Raw genomic sequence first — 19139 nt, forward strand, 5'->3', positions numbered from 1 at the left:
ATCTTTTGGTGTCCTACAACTGTCAGAGCCTGTTAGAATCTTGCTCCTTCCTGACTTACGTTGAATTTGTTTAATATTGTAAGCAAACTATACAGTGACCACAGAAACTCATGAAGTCCTTTTTCTGTGCATGCATGTTTACACATGTAGGGGTGTGCACATGTGTCTGAAGGCAAGAGGTTGATGTGTCCTTTTTTTTTTTTTTTTTTCTGAGGCATGGTCTCTTGCTGAACTCACTGATACAGCTTGTCAAGGTAGCCACCTTGCCCACTTGGCTTTTGTAGGCTTTGGAGATCCAAACTCCAGCCTGAAGCCAATGGGGCAAATGTTTTCTGAACTGAACCATCTCTCCAGCCTTGAAATCTTTCTGCCACTGCCTCCCAAGTACTTGGATTGCAAAGGCACATGAGTTTTGCACTGACAAATCTACCAATTTAAAATATTTTTAGCAGCTGATCTTTTTAAAATATTTTCTGGTTGGGTAGTGGTGGCGCACACCTTTAATCCCAGCACTTGGGAGGCAGAGGCAGGCGGATCACTATGGGTTTGAGACTAGCCTGGACTACAAGAGCTAGTTCCAGAACAGGCTCCAAAGCGACACAGGAAAACCCTGTCTCTAAAAGCAACAACAAAAAATTATTTTCTGTATGAATGCTCTATCTGCATGTACACCTTTATACCAGAAAAGGGCATCAGATCCCTCTATAGATGGTTTCAAGGCACCATGTTGCTGGGAATTGAATTCAGGACCTCTGAAAAAGCAGCCATTACCCCAGTGCTGTTAACTGAGTAGCCATCTCTCCATGACCTCATGAGAGTTTGCTAGGTAGCTAAAAATGTCCTTGAACTACTGATCTTCCACCTCCCAACTACTGGATATAAGGCCTTATAGCATCAGCTTTTTCATGGATGCTGAGGGATCAATCATGTCCTCGTGTTTGTGGGGCAAGCACTTTACTAAGTCATTTCCCCGATCACATGATTTGTGTGGAGGTAAGAGGACAGCCTGAAGGATTGGGTAATTCCTTTCATATGTGTGGAAGGATCAAGCTTATTGTCAGGCTTACCCATTGAGCTGCCATCTTGACAATCCTTTTGGTTTTGGGGGGTTTGTTTTGGAAAAGATCTATATAGCCCTGGCTGTCCTGGAACTCACTATACAGACCAGGCCTGTCTCTGCCTCCTGGGCTTAAAAGTGTGTGACCACCATACTGGGCTTTGCTTTTTTTTTTTTTTTAAGACAGCCTCTCCATATGTAGCTTTGATCTGGAACTTACATTATAGCTCTAGCTGGCCTTGAACTAATGGCAATCCTGTCCCAGCCTGATGAATACTCAAATTACAAGCAAGAACCATCTGCATATAATCTTCAGCTTAGTATATTTAAAGGCTTTGTTGTTTTGAGATGGGGCCTTATGTAGCAGGGGATAATGAAATGCTAATCTTGATGCTATCCATCCCCCCAGTTACTGGGGCTAGAGGACTGCCCTATACCTGATTCATACAGCACTGGGGATGAAACTGGGGCTACTTTCATGTTTGACTGCACCAAATGAGCCACATCTCCAGCTTCCTCTGTTTCTTTTTGGGTTTTTTCGAGACAGGGTTTCTCTGTGGCTTTGGAGGCTCCTCTGCTCATTTTGATGTTAGCCTTTGAGAGTCTGGTGTTTGCCTGTGTACCTAGCACATCTTAACAGTCCCTTGTGACACTGAGTCTATACTATAAAGCATTCATAAGAGAAAGAGGAAGGTGCTGTTGCAAAATAATTTGCAGCTACAATTCTGAAATACACACCTAGCTTTTTTTCCCCTTCGTGTATATGCTCTAGAACTCAAAAATTCTGCCTCTGCCTCCCAAGTGCTGGGATTAGTGTCACCACATCTAGCTTTCCTCCAGAATTGAAATAACAAGCCAACCAACACACTTTATAAGAAACGTATCAAGTGATTTCAGTTATGTGAGCACAATGAATATTGCTTACACCAGTGGTTCTCAACCTTCCCTAATGCTGCAACCCTTTAATTCAGCTCCTCATGTTGTGGTGACCCAAACCATAAAACTATTTCCATTGCTACTTCATAACTGTAATTTTGTTACTGTTATGAATCGTAATGTAAATGTTTTCCGATGGTCTTGGGCAACCCCTGTGAAAGGGTCATCTGATAAACCCCAAAAATAAAAGTAATTTAGACATGTGCTGGTATTTTTTATTCCTATTTTCAATACTTGAGATCAAATTCAGGGCCTTATGTGTGCTAGCTAAGTACTCTGTCAGTGAGCTACATCTCAGCTCTGTGGATTTTGTTTGCATTAAAAAGCCTGGGTTCAGCCGGGCAGTGGTGGCGCACGCCTTTAATCCCAACACTCAGGAGGCAGAGGCAGGCGGATCTCTGTGAGTTCGAGGCCAGGCTGGACGGACAGCCTCCAAAACAATCAGAGAAACCCTGTCTTGTTAAAAAAAAAAAAAAAAAAAAAAAAAGCCTGGGTTTGCATTGTCTCCTTTTGGTATATAGTTTATAATGGTACCAAAGCCATTGCTTCCCAAAATCATTTTGTTTTGAGACAGTCTATGAAGTAGCCCAGGCTGGCCTCAACTCAGAAATCCTCCTGCTTCTGCCTCTGCTGAAACTAATGTGTGCACCACCACGCCCAGCTGGTCAAGATTTATTTTATTTGTTTTTTCGAGACAGGGTTTCTCTGTGGCTTTGGAGGCTGTCCTGGAACTAGCTCTTGTAGACCAGGCTGGTCTTAAACTCAGAGATCCACCTGCCTCTGCCTCCCGAGTGCTGGGATTAAAGACATGTGCCATCACTGCCCAGCAAGATTTATTTTTAATTTATGTGTATGTTGTGCGTGTGCACCGTGTTTGAGGGTGCCTACAGAGACCAGATCCCCTGGAGCTAGAATTACAGGTGGCTTTGAGCTACATGAAATGGATGTTAGGAGCCAAACTCAGGTCCTCTGAGTGCTCCTACTGAGCCCTATCTCTAGGGACCCCAAAATAAATTTTATTTACTTTGTTGTTGTCATAATGGAGACAACTTGTGGCTGTCCTGGAACTCCCTCTATAGACCAGAGTGGCCTCGAACTCACAGAGTGCTGCCTCCCAAGTGCTGGGATTAAAGCTGTACACCAACTTACCTGGCCCCAAATGATTTTTAAATTGTAATTTGACTTTAACCAATCAAGCCTGCCTTATTTTTTACTTGCATAATCTAACATCAAGCTGGACAACTTTGAGGCATGGCACTGGCACAGTAGCCCATTGTTTCAATTACTAGTTACTACTTAGCCCTTATATGAGGACCAAAAGAGATGGCCAGTGGTTTCAAACTTATTTTAAAACAAAAGGGAAAGCCCAGCACTCGGGAGGTAGAGGCAGGTGGTTGTGAATTGAGTCCAGCCTGGTCTACAATAGTTCCAGGGCCACCTCCAAAGCCAAAGCCACAGAGAAACCCTGTCTCGGGGGGGGCAAAAACAAAAGGTAGTGACTGTGTGGGGCTAGGAACGTGACTCAGTTGGTAAGGTGCTTGCCTACTATGTACAAAGTACTAGATTAGATCCTAAGTACTACATAAGCCAGGTCAGGAAACAGAAGGATCAGAAATTCAAGGTCACTCTTGGCTACCTACAAAGTTTGAGGCTAACCTAGGCTACATGAAAAACAGTCCTAGGGTGGGGGTATAGAAATGAATACACTATTAAGTGCTTGCTTGCTCTCTGAGAACACCAGAGCACAATTCCCAGCTCCCACACTGGGTGCTTTCAAACTGCCTGTGGTTCCAGAGCATCTGGTCCCCTTTCTGTCTTCCATGGGCACCTATACGTGCACGAGTGTGCACACACACACACACACAGCACACGCATGCATGTGTGTATAAGTGATCTTTTTTTTTTTTTTTTTTTTTTTTTTTTTTTGGTTTTTCGAGACAGGGTTTCTCTGTGGCTTTGGAGGCTGTCCTGGAACTCGCTCGGTAGTCCAGGCTGGCCTCGAACTCACAGAGATCCGCCTGCCTCTGCCTCCCGAGTGCTGGGATTAAAGGCGTGCGCCACCAACGCCCAGCTAAGTGATCTTTAATATAGAAAAAAAATCAGTTTAAAAAAAATTGGCATGGTGGCAAACACCAATACTCTCAGTACTCAGGTGGCTCTGTCAGGATAGCCATGAGTTTGAAGCCAGCCTGGGCTATGTAAATGCCTATCTAAAATAAATAAATAGAATTTTATTTAATAAAACAATTTTTCTAGGCCAGACATGGTGGTACAAACTTTTCTTAATCCCAATACTCAGGAGGCAGAGGCAACCAAAGCTTCCAAGTTCAAGGCCATCCTGGTCCACACAGTGAGTTCCAAGTCAGCCAGCCAGAATTATATAGTAAGACCATGTCTCAAAAAACAGATTAATAAAAACACCTGTTTAGCAAGTGTTTCATTCTGGAGACCACTTGTGTGCTTTTTTTTTTTTTTTACCAGTGAAGGCATACAGGAGCTTTCAAAAGCGTTAGAAAGCTAGACCTGAACTCCTCCTTTCACATAGACCCAGGGGGTCCCTAAATATTCATGTGCAACTGCAAAAATTCAAAACCAGAAGCAAGGTACCAATATGTGAAGAAGAAAAGGGGTTAAAGGTGCTGACTCATCACGGTGTATCGATAAAATGACACGTCAGTTTGTGGGGACTCCTCTTAACCACATGGATCAATGACTGGAAAAGCAGATTTAACCACTCCTGATACGAGGGCACAACGATTCTGCTACACAATTTCGGTACCTGGTCAGGAGTGGTGATACAGACCTGGGAGACTGAAGTAGGAGGAATGTCATGGGTTGGAGGCCATCCTGAGAAACACCTGTGGCTGCAGAGAAAGCTCAGTGGTTAAGAGCACTACTTGTTAGCTGGGTGGTGGTGCACACTTTTAATTCCAGCACTCAGGAGGCAGAGGCATTTGGATCTCTGTCCCAGGACACAGGGGGCTACAGAGAAACCCTGTCTTTAAAAAAAAGGCACTTGCTGCTGTTTCTTAGGATCTGGGTTCCACCACATGGCAGCTCACACCCTTCCAAGGGATCCAATGCCCTTTCTGGCCTTTGTGGACACCAGGCACACATGGTACACAGACATCCATATAATGTAAAAAATTTAAAATGTTAAATGTTTCCATGCCTGGCTACAAAAGTGGGTTCTAGAGAGGCAGCCACCAAACTACTAACTATATGTGGGTCCTAACAAGGTCTCACTATGTAACCCAGGCTGGCCCAGGCAGATCTCTGTTGAGTTCGAGACCAGCCTGGTCTACAGAGTGAATTCCAGGACAGCCAGAGCTGGTACACAGAGAAACCCTGTCTTGAGAGAGAAAGAAAAAAAAAAAAAAAAAAAAGAGTAAAACATGGGGAAATCTTTTGGAAGAAGTTTAGGAACTGACTGCTGAACCAAGACAAAGCAAGCTTTCCCCATACCCATCCAAGGGCCCACTGCAAAGGTGAAGGCCTTGTCTTCCATCTGCTGCTACCTCTCCCTACTGTCTTAGTAAATGGGTTAATGTTAACAGCCCTCTTTTTTTTTTTTGGTGTGGGGAGGTGTTCCAAAGCAGGGTTTCTCTGTGTAGCCCTGGCTCTCCTGGAACTCACTCTGTAGACCAGGCTGTCCTGGAACTCAAGAGACCCACCTGCCTCTCCCTCCTGAGTTCTGGGATTAAAGGCATACACCACCACTGCTACCGCCACCACCACCCAACTGATTTCTCAAATTTTCAAATTGTGACTCCAGTCCAGCGCGCTGTGCCTTTCCAACAGGTAAAGCTACTAGAGAATTAACAGCACTGTCAAGCTTTTAAAAATGTAGCAAGCGGATGACAGGTAAGAGCTAGGTGATACCACCTCCATCTTAGCTCTTTAAGGAATATAACCCTATCCCTACCCCCCTCAAAAAAGCAGACTCCTTCCTTTGAGAAGATGTCCATAGTACCTGCATTCGAGTTCAATGCAATGTTCTTTTTGTCTTTAAGTTTCCCTTTGTCAACCTCCACCTTCCCACGAGAACTCTACCTTAACCACACAATAGTCTAGCAGGCCTGCTTCCAAAGCTCTCATCTGAATTCAAAAGGGAGAGGAAGGGAAGAAAAACTGCACTTAAGCTGAATCATCCATTTTATTTGATTTTATTTGTCATGTGCTCACAGCATTTCTCTTTCTCTCCTCTCCCTGGCAGGTCACAGAGATAAATTAAAAATAAAATCTACAAGGAAAATAATTTATAAAAAGCACTCCCAGGTTCACGCTTCTATCCCTACTGCTCAGTTAGGAAGCCCTCCCTGTACAGGGAGGAGAATCAGTGCTTCCCCCTGACTCACCCCTGCTAGTTGGGGGCAGACAGTACTCCAGAACTGACCAGGATTGGGGGGCGGCAGTGGCAAAGTTACAAAAAAAAAAGAGATACTGTGGTCCTGGAACCATCTGGCTACCCTGGTGCTGCCCTCCGATGCCTCCCCCAGGGCTGTCCTTGAGGAGCCCAAGCTAAACAGGGTGTGAAGTCTAGGGGAGGGTCATCTCCGGCCCCTTTCATGCACTTCTCATTTTCCTAGAAAGAAACCCCCCCCAAAAAAAGACAAGACCTCGGGACAGAGGAGAAAAATCCCAAGTGTTTACACAGTTACACGGAGTCTTTATGGCAAAGAGAACATTTAGCAGCTTTGAATATTGGGGCATCTCCTTTGTACTCAACACAAGCATCCTAGGCCCTATAAGTGAAACAGGGCACACGCCCTAAAAAAATCAAAGCGCAAGAAATTCTAAAAGGACTAGGTTTTGTTGCTGGGGTTTATAGGTTTTTGTTTTCCCCCAGTGACAAGCCCAGGTGTTTGTAGGCAGAGGGGCCTGAGGGAAGATTCACTTCCCAATGTTGTGCTGAACAGTGCCTGGAGGTCACTGAACTGGCTTCTCCCTCTATACCATCACCTTGCTTCTGTTTAGCCCCTGCAGAGGAAGCTGTAGGCCAAGTTCCGGTACTGCCAGAATAGCACCCCACTCCAGAGAGCTATAGGCAGCTAGTGAGGGTGGGTACCACAAAAGGGAGGAGAGTGGGAAGAGTACAGCATTTCCATGCAGGCTCTCATGAGGACAGTGGGAACCTCAGCTCCAGGGTAGCTAGGGAGGGAGGTGGCTGTGGCAGGGCAGTGAGTGACATGCTTGATGTTGGGGCTGCTGCAACACAGGCCTCATGATCACTTTCTATACCCTCTGCCCTCCTCTAGCCTGAAAACAAGTCTGTGTTGGGTGCCCCCTGCAGCTTCCTGTCTCAGTAACTAAAACATTATAGGTGCCATCCAAGAGCTTCTTCCCCTTCAGGGATGACAGAGTTCAAGAAACAGTTAAAAAGCCCTTCCATGGCCTACCATGTCTCTGTTTTCACACTAGTAGCTTTACTTGGGCTCACTGGAGTCACTTATACACTCACTGCCTGGAATGCTGGCCAAAGCCCTTAACTACCCCCTGATTTTTCCGATTGCTTTGATTTTAGGGGATTTCCTTTTCTCCTTCCAGAAATGAGACTTTCCACTACTTTCTCTGTTCTTCCAAGTCCTCCTTTTCCCTTTGTCAGCCTTCACTCCACACAGCCCCTCTACTTCCAGCATGCCAACACCACCCTTCCCTCAGGAGAAAGAAGGGAGTAGGCTGGGGACCCCAATCACTCAAATAGTCTGGTCATTTCCACCCACTCCCAGTGGGGAAGCTAAGCCAGACAGCGCCTGCGCCCGCCTCTTCTGTGCACTGACCCGCAGTCATCCCATCTGAGAAGATATATTGGATTAAGAAGGCATTTAAGTCCCCAATGTTAGGTCCAGGCCCAGCCCTTCTCCAGTTTCGGTCTTAGTGAGCGTCCACCCTCTGCCTCCCCAGGCTCACTTCCTCCGGTCCTTTGGCTTTCTCTCCTGTCGCCGGGCCTGCTGGTCAGCCATCGTGCGAGGAATGAGGAGGACACTGCCATCCCCGGCATACTGAAGGGCATACTGACTGGGTGAGTAGGGCCTCCCATTCTCATCCCGCAGCCGCCCAAACACCTCCTGGTATAAGCTCTGCACCTTCTGCTTCATCTGTCGCAGTGACCGCAGGAACTCTACCTTTTCTCGGAGCAATCGGGCCTTGTCTCGCTGCAAGTCCTCCACATCACGTTCTAGGTTCAGGATGGTATCCAGCTTGCGCTTTCGGCAGTTCTGTGCAGCCATCTTGTTCTTACCCCGGCGCCGGATGTCCCGGATGAGGCTCAGCTGAGCCTCGCTCAGCTGGTATTTGGACAGCAGCTCATTGAATTCCTCTACAGGTAGGTTGATGATTTTGTCATTGGTGAATGGAATCTTCATGGCTCTGGCTCTGTGCTCATCTCGGCTCATCTGCTTGTCCAGAAAGTCAGCCTGCTTTTCCTTGCTACCTTTCTTGAGGGTGCTGGGTGGTGGTAGATCAGCAGAGTCAAGGGCACTGGGTGCCATATTGTACGTGTGATTGTGGCCCACATGCTCTAAGTAGGGAAGGCAAGAGAGCTGAGAAGGATCCTGGTAGCTCATGCGGCAGAACTTGGAGTATTCTGGCTGATAGCCCACTGCACCCTCAGCCTCTTCTAGATCTAGAGTCTCAGAGTCAGAGCTGTAACCAACAGCACCTTCCTCAGAGAAGGAAGAAGAGGCAGAGGAGGAAGCAGAGGAGGAGGAAGAAGAGGAGGAAGAAGAGCTGCCTTCAGAGCTGCTCAGGGAGGAAGGGCTATGGCTGGAATCCAAGGAGAGCCCTGAGTCAGAGTCAAACTCCTCCTCGAGCTGGGAGGCCTGCACCGGGTTGAAGCCCTCCTCAATGGCCAGGTCCATCAAGCTGATTTCATCCAGCATAGCTTCATCTAACAGGCCCCCCAGGGGGTCAGGCAGCTCAGGGCCTGATGTATCATTGGCTGTGCCATTGAGCTGGGATGGGAAGAAAAGCCCTGCTAGGTTGGTAGAGCCAAAGGTGGAGTTGAGGCTGGTAGAGTTGCTGGGGACAAGTGGAAGCAGTGTGGAGCTGCTGGCCACAGGGAGGCTCTCCACCTCGGGGCTGAAGAGGGAGAAGTCCTGGCTGCAGCCCCCCAGGGATGCCTGATGCAGGCTGACATTCTGATTGATAGGAGTGTTGGGTGCAAGGCTGTAGTTGGTGCTAAGAGGGTCTCCAGGAGGGGCACTGTACAGAATTTCACTTGCTGATGTATTCACTTCCATAGCCTAGAAGGGAGCGAGAATTGTACCAGCATTCAAAAGGAGCAGACTCATACCCTGCAGGCTCCTGACTGAAGCACAGCTCCCTGGGCAAAAGAGCAAGAAACTGGACAGCAAAGCCCCTAGCTTACACCAGTAGGTTAGGCACAGGGGCTTCCTAACTATGGGATTCACCTAATGCAGGACTGACCAGCTCCTGATCATATGTGGCTAGATTCCCATATTTTGGAATGAAATGGAGTACACACACTGAACATACCCAAACATAGGTAAGAAAACCTGCTGCAAAGCTTGCTGTGACCACAAGCAGATCACCAGACACTTCTGACCTTCCTCTGCCTGTATTTAAAAAATGAGGGCTAAAGGGAGCTCAGTGGTAGAGCACGTGCCTAGCAGATACCCTGGGTTCCATCCCCGGCATTGCAAAAAAAAAAAGGAAACAAAGGGCTACGTAGATGGCTGGCAAGCCAAAAGGAGACACCAATGGCTATAAAGCACTATGTGAGCGTCAGCTGTCTTGACTAACGGCCTAACAAAGGTGCAACTCCAAGACAGGTTATGCTTGGAAAGCTCCACACTGAGTTGTAACTCAATCCCACCCAGTCCCAATGGACACTTGGAGTCATCCCTCAAGTGTTCCTACCTTCCTAATGACTAGCCAGAGAAAAACGTTATCTGCCAGGGACCACATGACTGCACGCTGAGCCACTTTACACAGAACCCTGTAGGCTGTGCTTTTCTGACAATCCTACCTGCATTTCCATGATGGACATGAGATCTTGCCACTGCTGTTCCAAATCAAATGGTGACTCTGTCCCCGTCAGAAGAGGAGATAGAAGACTGTTCTGAAGGGTGGGGGACTCACTCTCACTAGGCACTGCTTCTGTGATGCTGGAAACGTCTGCTGGGAACTAAGGCAGAGCACAGACTTAAGTATGGGGAGACCACCTTTTGCTTTCTTTTTTTTTTTTTTTTTTTGGTTTTTCAAGACAGGGTTTCTCTGTATTGTTTGGAGGGAGGCACCTTTTGCTTTCTTACTAGTGACTACGATCTAACTCCCTGTCTCTTTTTCTGAATTCACCCTTAGCTAAGCTAAGACCAGAATCAAGAGCTATCCCTGCAGTTAAGGGGTGTGTGTTATGCAGGTTGTGCTATTTTCTCAGTGGGCTGTCTGGTCCTGCTTACCTGAGCATTCTCTCCAAAGGGGCAGGTGACCTCCAGCAGCCTAAGACACTTTTCCAAAGACAGGGCTGTCTGATCCTCCCCACCAGGCACCTGTGGCAATACCAACTATAAGTCTGACTGGCCTGGGCCCTGGCTATCTAGGACTGATATCTCTTCCCAAGAAGAGTAGAGGCCAGCACTCGGGAGGCAGAGACAGGCAGATTTCTGTGAGTTCGAGGCCTGCCTGGTCTACCGAGCCGAGTTCCAGGACAGGCTTCAAAGAACCACTGTAGGTCTGCAATGTCCTAGCCATTCTGAACAGTGGAGCTGGGTCCCAAACTCTCAGGGACAACAGAAGGGATGACAGAAGTGTCCTAAGGTGCTAGATACTTTGCCTAAAATATCTACTGCTGAGACCTGGTGCTTCTGAGTCCATTGCTCCTCCCTCCCCACTCCTGTAATCCAGCTACTGTGCCTTTACAGACCCTAAGCCAAAATACAATCAGGTCTACTGCAAAAACACAACTCTCCACCAGAGCAAGTTTTCTGGAAGAGCTCCAGCCTGATGAATGGGGGGGAGGGGGCAGAGACCGGTGTTGGAGGTGGCAATACCTGTGCAGGGAAGCTCTCCCCAGTCTCTCCATCTACTAGCAGGTCTCGGGCCAGAGCTTCCGCGCCCTCGCCTGCCCAGGTGTCCTCTCGTTCTCCTCCATCTTGCAGTTCCTTATCCACATCCTGCTCCTTCTGGCGATGACTGTAGTCAAAAACCTCACGCCCAGCCCCCAGATCAATATCCTGTCGCCAAAGGATGTCAATCAGATCTATATCCTGAAAGACAGACGAAAATGATTTTAGCTTTCAAGTAGCCCTCACTCCAGGGAGAGAGCTCCCTGTCTTACCCCCTCAGAAGTCCCACCTAGTGAGATTCCAGTTAGTCCTGGGTGGGGCTCTACCCAGGCCTGGGTCTGTCAGCCTTTCTCCCTTATTCCGTCCATTCCCAGGCAATCTTCCACCAAAAAAAGAGTCACTAGTAAAAACTACGAACATCTAACGTCACACAGGTCTTCAGGGTTAGGGTGTGGACCAGAGTCACACTCAGGTTAAAGGGTAGAACTGCATCACCTCTAATAAGGAAGAAGCAAGAGACCCCTCTCATTTTAAGAGCAGGAGACCCTGAAAACAGACTGCCTGACCATGGCAAGCAAGGGCAAACTGCCCTGTGGAATTGCTTAGCAGTGACCAGGCTTGCATCAGCCTGTGGTGCCACTGCATTTGCATAAAGGGGTGGGGTGGCCTGGAGAGGAAAATCCCTGCATTTCCAACCACCTGATGCAACCAATGACAACGACAGACTGTCTCCAGCCCTTCCTACAGCCATTCCCCCTTCACTGGCTGGCAGCTGGAGTAAGCTTGAACATTCACCACTACTAAAGGCCCAGTCTCACCTCAAGATCTGTCCCTGACAGAATTCAACTGATCCCAGCAAGCTGCTTCAATCTCAAGGGAACTTCAGACAGTCAGATGATCCCCACTACACACTCCACCCCTGCTCAGGCCAGTCTCACCGTATCCCCTTACACCAATGCTACCTCTATCCCTCCCTCCCATACCACACCCCAGGACTCACCAGCTCCCCATCAGTCAACCCATTCAAGGACATAACTCTCATCATTGCTGAGCTCTGACTTCAACCTTGGACATTAAAATGTCTCCTTCACTGTGTTCTGTGGCTCCTAGACAGTTCCTGCACCAATTGTCACCCCCACTGGCATCAGCACAGAACCCCAATAGAGCCATTTGGACTTCCTATATATACCCCTCCCTTTAGAAGTCTTCCCAACAAGCCTGAAGAGACCAGAAAGTGTTGCCTTCTATTCGGAGACTTCAAAGCACATACTTCCACTGAAAAGTCTCTTTAGACAAGACCCACCTCCCTACCCCCAAGCAGGGACCCCCTGCTCCATCCTAAGACCCCTCTAAGACCTCCCACATGTACCTCTCCCTTGAGTCTCCCACCGTACACCAACCTGAACAGAAGCCCTGGACCCAGGAGCAGAGGGGGGCTGGGCCACCCGGTGACCAGCCAGCCAAGAGTTAAGGGGCCTGTCTTTGGCATGGCCCCCACCACTGTGAGAGCTGCGGTCCAGGCGGGTCATAGTCTGCGAGAGGAGCCCCAGGGCAGCCAGTGCCGGTAAGCCGGACAGGGGGCTGCAAGGAGCTCGTGGCTTGCAGGAAGCACACCAGGCTGGAAGGGTGGCCCCTTGGTAGCTCCGAGGGGCCTGAGGAAGGTGCCCCGCCCGTGCTGCTGCCTGGGCAGCCCAGCCCAGCCCCCGTCCTCCATCCTGGTGCAGCCCCCTCCCACCTCACAACCCCAGTTCCACTCAGGCGCCCAGCAGCCCCCACCCTGAGCTCACCGCAGAGGCTGCAGTGAGTCGGGACTCCCACCCCATGCTCCGTGCTCACGCTGCAGAGGAAAGCGAGCTACCTCCTGGGCCTGTCCTCCCGCTCCTCCCTCTCCCCCTCCCCACGCCCCCCAAACTTGTTACCTAGGCTGCCGCAAGGAGCCAATCCCCTCCCCCAGGTCAGCAGCTGGGGCTGCGGAAAGAGCCAATCTCCTCCCACTGTCGTTACCTAGGCTGCGCCGGGAGCCAATCTCCTCCCCCAAGTCTCCGCTGGAGATGCGGAAGGAGCCAATCCCCTCCCACCGCCTGTTACCTAGCTGCAGAAGGGAGCCAATCTCTGCACCAGGGCAGCTGGAGAAGCTGCCGCAAGGAACCGGCCCATCCCTGGGCCGCCTCCGTCTCCTTGAGGAGATGCACCCAGGGGCGGGCAGCCCCACCCAGCCCAGTCAATCAGCTGGGGTGGTGCAGTGAGAGTCCTGGGGGGAAGGGGTGCCACTCTCCTCCCTCCCTCCTGTCGCATCTTGTTCTTCCAGCCCACTCCTGAGACTGGGCAGACACTCCTCCAGAAGCTTCACTGAGAAACTAAATTCTTTGCTGGGAAGTAGAAGGAGTTTTCCCATTCCTTAAGAGGTTGTGGCCAGTCCTCAAGGCTAGGGATAAGCCAGGCTGGGCAGGAACCCAGGGCACCCAAGCCAAAAAATAAAAAAATACAAAACGCAAAAAAATGTCCAGAAGCTTTGCCACCCTAAAACAGGCCATTCTGGGGGAAAGGAAAAGGCATTATTTTATTGCATGCATGCGGCATGTCAGTGCAGGCCAGGCCTAGCCCCTAACAAAAGGTGGAAGACACAGGATTCTGAAGTCTAGTCTTAGAGACAGGTGCTGGACACCACCCTGGCCCCAAATACACCAGTCACCCCTTTCATTTTAGCTTTTTTAAAGAACCATGAGTGGTGGGGGTGATTGGTGTCCCATCCTGACTAGTATCTCTCCTAGCAGAGGAGGGGTAAAACCCGGCAGAACTGCAACTTGAAACCATACTTCTGCCTCCTGGATTGTTTTCTCAGGGGAAACTGCTTTCTCCTCACTACTCTCCCAGAGCCTAAGGTCAGGCCGGAGAGACAGTATGTCCTCCCTTGGTTAGAGCCTGCTTCTTGCCCAAGAAGAGCTGTAAACAGGCCACCCCTTGCTCTGGGCAGAGTGCCAACCTGGAGGGGAATCCTATCCCTGACAAGGACCTAAGCTATGGCTGCCGGTCGAACAGGCCTGGCAGCAGGGAGTACTACCACCCCAGGGATAATACCAGCTCCAGCAGTGCCTGTCACATGCTCTGGACCTGGGTATTTTTATCCCTGAGTTACTGAGGAAATGTTGTTCTAGGCACATCATAATCCTTCCCTCCTCCCCAGCCTGGACCCACCCAACTTCCCAAAGGCAGTGGTAAAGGTCAGGGGTCAAGGAAAACCAACCTTCTCTATGATCAAGAAACAGGAGCAGATACCAAGTTCCACCCCATTCTGCCAACACATCCAGTTACATCCAAAACATTCTATATCCCCGAAAAACTCCCTGGACAGTATCTAAGCCAAACATGAAACATGCCTGTAATACCAGTTATCTAGGAGAGGCAGAGGTACAGGTAGGAGAAGGTCACAAGTTCAAGGCTACCCTGATCTACACAGCAAGACCCAACCAGACCATCTTAAAATATAAATCTAAGACAAAAGGCCCTGAAAGGCAAAAAAAAAAAAAAAAAAAAAAAAGGCTGCTGACCTTCAGGACCAGACAATCCCAGCCTTTGTCACACAGATCCAGTAAAAACTAGCTGGGCTAAGTGGCTTTCTCAATCTCAATCACTATGTAGTCTGAGGCTGCCCTGTGCTGTTTTAAGACAGTCAGCAGCATCCCTGGCCTTGCCTATCAGGTGCTAGTAGCATAACCTCCCACAGCTGTGCTGTGACCAAAAAAATAAAAACAAAAAAAAAAAATAAAAACCACCCCCCAACGAGGACCCTATTCTCTGTCAGTCATTAATAAGACAACTGAAATAATGAACAGGCTCAATGCAGGAAGGGAGACAAAATGTGGTCTGAGATGGGCAGAGGAGTCAAGCTCTGCAGCCAGCCAACCTTTCCCATGAATCAGCCCAGTGCCACAGAGTGTGGGTCTTTTTTTGAGCTCCTAGGGCTTGTTGCAATTCAAAGCTTTTTCACTACCTAGGTCAGACAGGGGCGCAGTAGCCCAGAAGTTTGTCACCTCTAATAGCTCAGAACAAGATGACCTGAGAGGAGTACAGCTCTCTCCCAGCTTCCAGCCTTTTCTGCTCTACCCCCTGCAGCAGGCCTTTAGCAAAGCATGGGAGCCTTGGCCTCTCCTGGCCAAGAATAACCATCCAAGTCTATCCCTTGGCTCAAGCCCAGGAGAGTTAAAGGGAGTTTACAATGATAACGACAGGCCTAACAGCACTTTAGGGTTCAGCACCAGTGCTTTAATGTGTATGTGGTAACAAGGCAAGAGAGGAGCCACACAGTATGTGTCTTAGCCACAATATACACTCAATCAAAGCCCAAAATGTATCCCTTCCCCACCTAAAGCCTCCAGCAGTCGTATTGAAATCTAAGCACTAAAAACCCTGGTATGGTCCAGGAACCACCCTGCCCTGACAGTACACTCAGAGGTGGGTCAATGATTCAAAACATGGACATGCTCCCAGCTCCCAGCCCTGAAGTCAGACAATTCAGCCCAATCCTATCCAAGCAGAGCCAGCGGTCCAAACCCCTGACCCCAATCTATTTGGTTCCTTAATGAACTTGGAATGGAATGGAGTTAACAAGCCTTCAGAACCAGCCCACTCCTTCCCAACACCCAGGTCCACCAGCCACCACAGGGTCACTAACCTCTTTGGTTAAGTCTCCACCGACAGGAGGGGCCACAGCCCCCAAATCCTCCAAATCTTCACTGAATCCCTGCTCCGTTTCGCTTTCTCTCACCCCGTTGTCTGGGCCTGTCACATCTTGGAGGCCACTGGAACTCTCAAGGGCGAGGCCTGAGTTGGGCTGGCTGCCAGAGACAGACCCCTCGGGGTCCCGGTGAACCAGCCAAGCATTTACCTCAGTGGTAGGCACCTGGAACCTATCCAGGGCCCTCACCTGACTGAGGAGTCGCCGGGCAGTGAAGTAATTGTCCAGGTCTATGCTCTTGGGGTGGATACCATAGCCATCCAAGGTATTCCTCAGGTTGTGGAACTGGGTCTGAGTATAGGCAGAGCTGGGCCCCAGGATGATCTCCCGGAGTGGAGGGAGCTGTGAGGTCAGGTAAGTATCCACGTCCACCCGAACCCCAATCAGACTCAGCAGGATGGTGAACTGGAGCAGTCCTTCCGTTAAGTATTTCTTCAGAGAAAGCATTGCTGAAGGACCAGAATGTTTATGCTTTTTTGTTTTTAAATCTTCCACAAGACAAGTCAAGGCCACTGCTCTGCCACTCCAGCCAGCAGGTAACCCTCCTCAGTGCCAGACCCTGTAACCCACCCTGGCACAACACAGGAGCTGAGCTCCCCGATGGCCCCAGAGGAAAGCACACCCTGTGGAGCAAAAGCCACACTCCAGACCACATTCACTTTTCCCTTCTTGACACCTCACCTCTGAAAGTTCAGCTGTTACTAACCCAGTCCAGGCTCTCAAGGCCCTCTCAACTCACTGTCTCCACGGTCCACATACAGTGACTTCCTCACTCACATTAGCTGGCCTCTACGGAGATCCCACTGCTGTTCGCAGGAACAGCTGATGACTTCTTTCTTTCCTTCTTTCCTTCTCCTTGCTAGGGTTTATTTTCTTTGGCTGGAGCTACAGGTCTTTGTCTTGGGTCAGAGTGTCCCGCCTCCTCTGCACTTACCAGGGGGGTTTCCAGAGAAACCTGAAATGGGAATCACAAGAGCAACAGATAAGATTCCATACCCTTTACATCATGATCAGGGTAAGAACCCTCAGAAAGAAGGTAGGAAACACATTAGAAGGCTACTTTTACAAGGAAAAACAGAACCAAACCTGTTGTACCAACTACAAAAAGAAGGAAAGGAACACTCTGTTACTAAATGCTGTATTTGTTATATTTTTTAAAAAGCAGTTTTCAAAGGAGAAGCAGACACTGCACATGGCACTCAAAATACCTTACACTTTGTCTAATTTACCAGCACTGCTAATAGAACACATTACCCAGTTTCTAATTTTAGCACAAAGAAGCCCATTTCCTATCTTAAAAAACAAGGTTGGTTTCCCATGTCATTGTCCCTTCCAACTCAAAGGAGGGAGATGTGAAAATTAAATGGGCATGTTCAGGCCCTCATTTCACACAAAGAAAAATGCTTTTCCCTTTTTCCAACTTTGAAATCTAATTTCCCTTTCCTGTCATTCTTGCGTTCAAAAAATAAAAATAAAGTTGAAACATGATGATCAGGAGTACGAGACCAACCTAGAAAAAATAATGAGACCATTTCAATAGTAAACGAGAAAAAAATTTAAAGGGCAAGGATACAGACCATTGGTGCCTAATTAAGAGGCCCTGTTTCAATCTCTAGTATGGCAAAACAAAAAGGGGAGGGAGTACAGGAGAGCAGTGGAGGAGGGTGGGCCCCTGCTCCATCCGAATTCGAATTCACAGGTTTTATCTTTATTCGCATGACCTTCTGAGCCAAAACAGAAGGATACGGCCAAGTTCTCAATCTAAGCTGCCAAGTGGGGAGAAGGTAAATTTGCCTTTCCGTTTCTGGTTTCTACTTTGGAGCTTTCGTTAATCCGATACACCAACTCCTGGGCTGCCCACTATCAACTTCGCTCTAAAGGTGAGGCGGGATCCACACGTACGAGGCACACCCACCCACGAATACCCTTCTTCGGTTGAGTAAACATTTCTGCTTTTGATACTCGCCCGTCCTCGCGCAATTTATAACTAAAACTTCCCAAGTGCCAATTAAGTTTGAGAGAGCGGACAAAGTTCTTCAAAGCCAAGAAGGCCAGAGAGCACCCTGGCGCGAGTCCGGTCCCACCCTGCTCCATACCCGAGTCTGGCTGGGACCAAGCTGCCATGCCCACGGTCGACGCCTCAGCTTCTTAGCTTTCTGGGACACCAAGCGACAAGTGCTACTTTACCGGCCTTGGCCCACCCTTAAAAGCGAGCCTCACCCCGCCCTCCGTTCCCGAGGCCCCACCCCACTCTCCAGTCCGGCCTCACCACGCCCTCCCATGCCCTCGGCCCTTCTCAGTCCAGCCCACCCAGGAAACGAGCTTTGTTTTGGCCCCGCATTTCTCTCCTGTCCAAGAGCCCGAGCCGGACTAGAACCCCGCTTGGCCTCCCGCGTCCTGCCTCCCGCCCCTCAGCCACATCTCGCCGCCCCTCATCCCACAAGCTTCGACCCTGTTGCGCCGCGGCTCTCTCGTCAGGAAAGGGAATGTGTCAGGTACCCACTGCTGAGGTCGCAGTCCACCGCTGTCGCCACAGCAGGCCCTCAGCCCGAGTCCCGGCCTCGCCACCGCCACCGCCGCCGCCGCCGCCACCTCCGGCCGGCCTGGAGCGCCCAGCCTCGGCTTCCCTCCCCGCCCCCTCCTTCCACTGCCCTCGAAAACCCGCCCTCCACGGCCACGCCAGAAACAGTTGCTCCAATCAGCTAGCCGAAACCTGCGCCGTCACCGGATGTCGCTTTGATTGACAGCAGGGAGAACCCAATAGCCGAGTGCTGTCTCCGCCTCCTCGGCCCCGTTTTCCCGAGACTGACGTGGAGAGCAGCCCAATGGGTGTGCAGGCCCGCCCCGCGGTGTGGACCCACCAATGAGTGGGTCGAAGGCCCTAGAGTCCGGCATTCTGAACCTCTCCGCCGCGCGTCGAAGGCGGGCGGTGTTATAAGTTAGGTGCTTCTGGTGCATTGTTTGTCTAGGAATAAGGTCTTTCAAGGCAGAGAAAGGAGTAATGCCGCCGGAGCGCGGAATTCCGTCCTTGAGAGTTCCCACGGTGACTTTGCAAAAGTCCAGTGAGACCTAAGGAGGCCGAGGCGGAGAACGGAGCATGTGGTTCTCGTGATGGCGACGCTCGTGTAGCCATCTTGGGTACTGGCGACGGAAACCCGTACCTCCCCCAACCCCACCCCCCCAGCCCCACCCCCGCCTTTACCTTAGGACCTGGTGTAGTAACTCGGTCGGGCAGGAAGGGTGGTATCTTGTAGCCCAGGCAACAGTCAAATGGCGGAAACCGCCGGGCAGACAGGTTGTTATGGCGGTAGTGGGATGTTGGTAGTGTGAGAGATGGGACATAGTAACCATTTTTGTCATCAAAGGAATGCCCGAAAAGCCC

General features: G+C 49.8%; 1 protein-coding gene across 8 annotated transcripts; it reads right to left on the reverse strand.

Annotated features, from left to right (window-relative positions):
- Positions 1 to 6143: 6143 nt before the first annotated feature.
- Nfe2l1 (nuclear factor, erythroid 2 like 1) lies at positions 6144 to 18384 on the reverse strand. 8 transcript variants are annotated; one of them, XM_013117681.3, is made up of 6 exons: positions 18261 to 18384; positions 15695 to 16712; positions 11008 to 11223; positions 10417 to 10506; positions 9984 to 10142; positions 6144 to 9237 (listed from the first exon to the last, which is right to left on the reverse strand). In XM_013117681.3, exons 2-6 carry the CDS (start codon positions 16202 to 16204, stop codon positions 7900 to 7902), a joined length of 2313 nt encoding a protein of 770 aa, XP_012973135.1. In that variant the 5' UTR covers positions 16205 to 16712; positions 18261 to 18384; the 3' UTR covers positions 6144 to 7899. The 8 variants fall into 8 exon arrangements, with proteins under 8 accessions (XP_012973135.1, XP_012973136.1, XP_012973137.1 ...); XM_013117682.3 differs by having other exon boundaries at positions 18257 to 18378; XM_013117683.3 differs by lacking the exon at positions 18261 to 18384 and adding an exon at positions 17854 to 17965.
- Positions 18385 to 19139: the final 755 nt, after the last annotated feature.

This window comes from Mesocricetus auratus, unplaced genomic scaffold (genome assembly GCF_017639785.1).
Source record: "Mesocricetus auratus isolate SY011 unplaced genomic scaffold, BCM_Maur_2.0 Super-Scaffold_100007, whole genome shotgun sequence".
In the NCBI taxonomy this organism is placed as follows: domain Eukaryota; kingdom Metazoa; phylum Chordata; class Mammalia; order Rodentia; family Cricetidae; genus Mesocricetus; species Mesocricetus auratus.

Bases quoted from the DNA above. Each gene is read 5' to 3' on its own strand.
- Nfe2l1 (XM_013117681.3), bottom strand. From the start codon at position 16,204: ATGCTTTCTCTGAAGAAATACTTAACGGAAGGACTGCTCCAGTTCACC. The intron at 10,507-11,007 runs GTATTGCCACCT...GTATTGCCACAG, and splicing joins GGGAGAGCTTCCCTGCACAG to GTGCCTGGTGGGGAGGATCA. The intron at 9,238-9,983 runs GTAGGATTGTCA...GCTCCCTTCTAG, and splicing joins TGTCCATCATGGAAATGCAG to GCTATGGAAGTGAATACATC.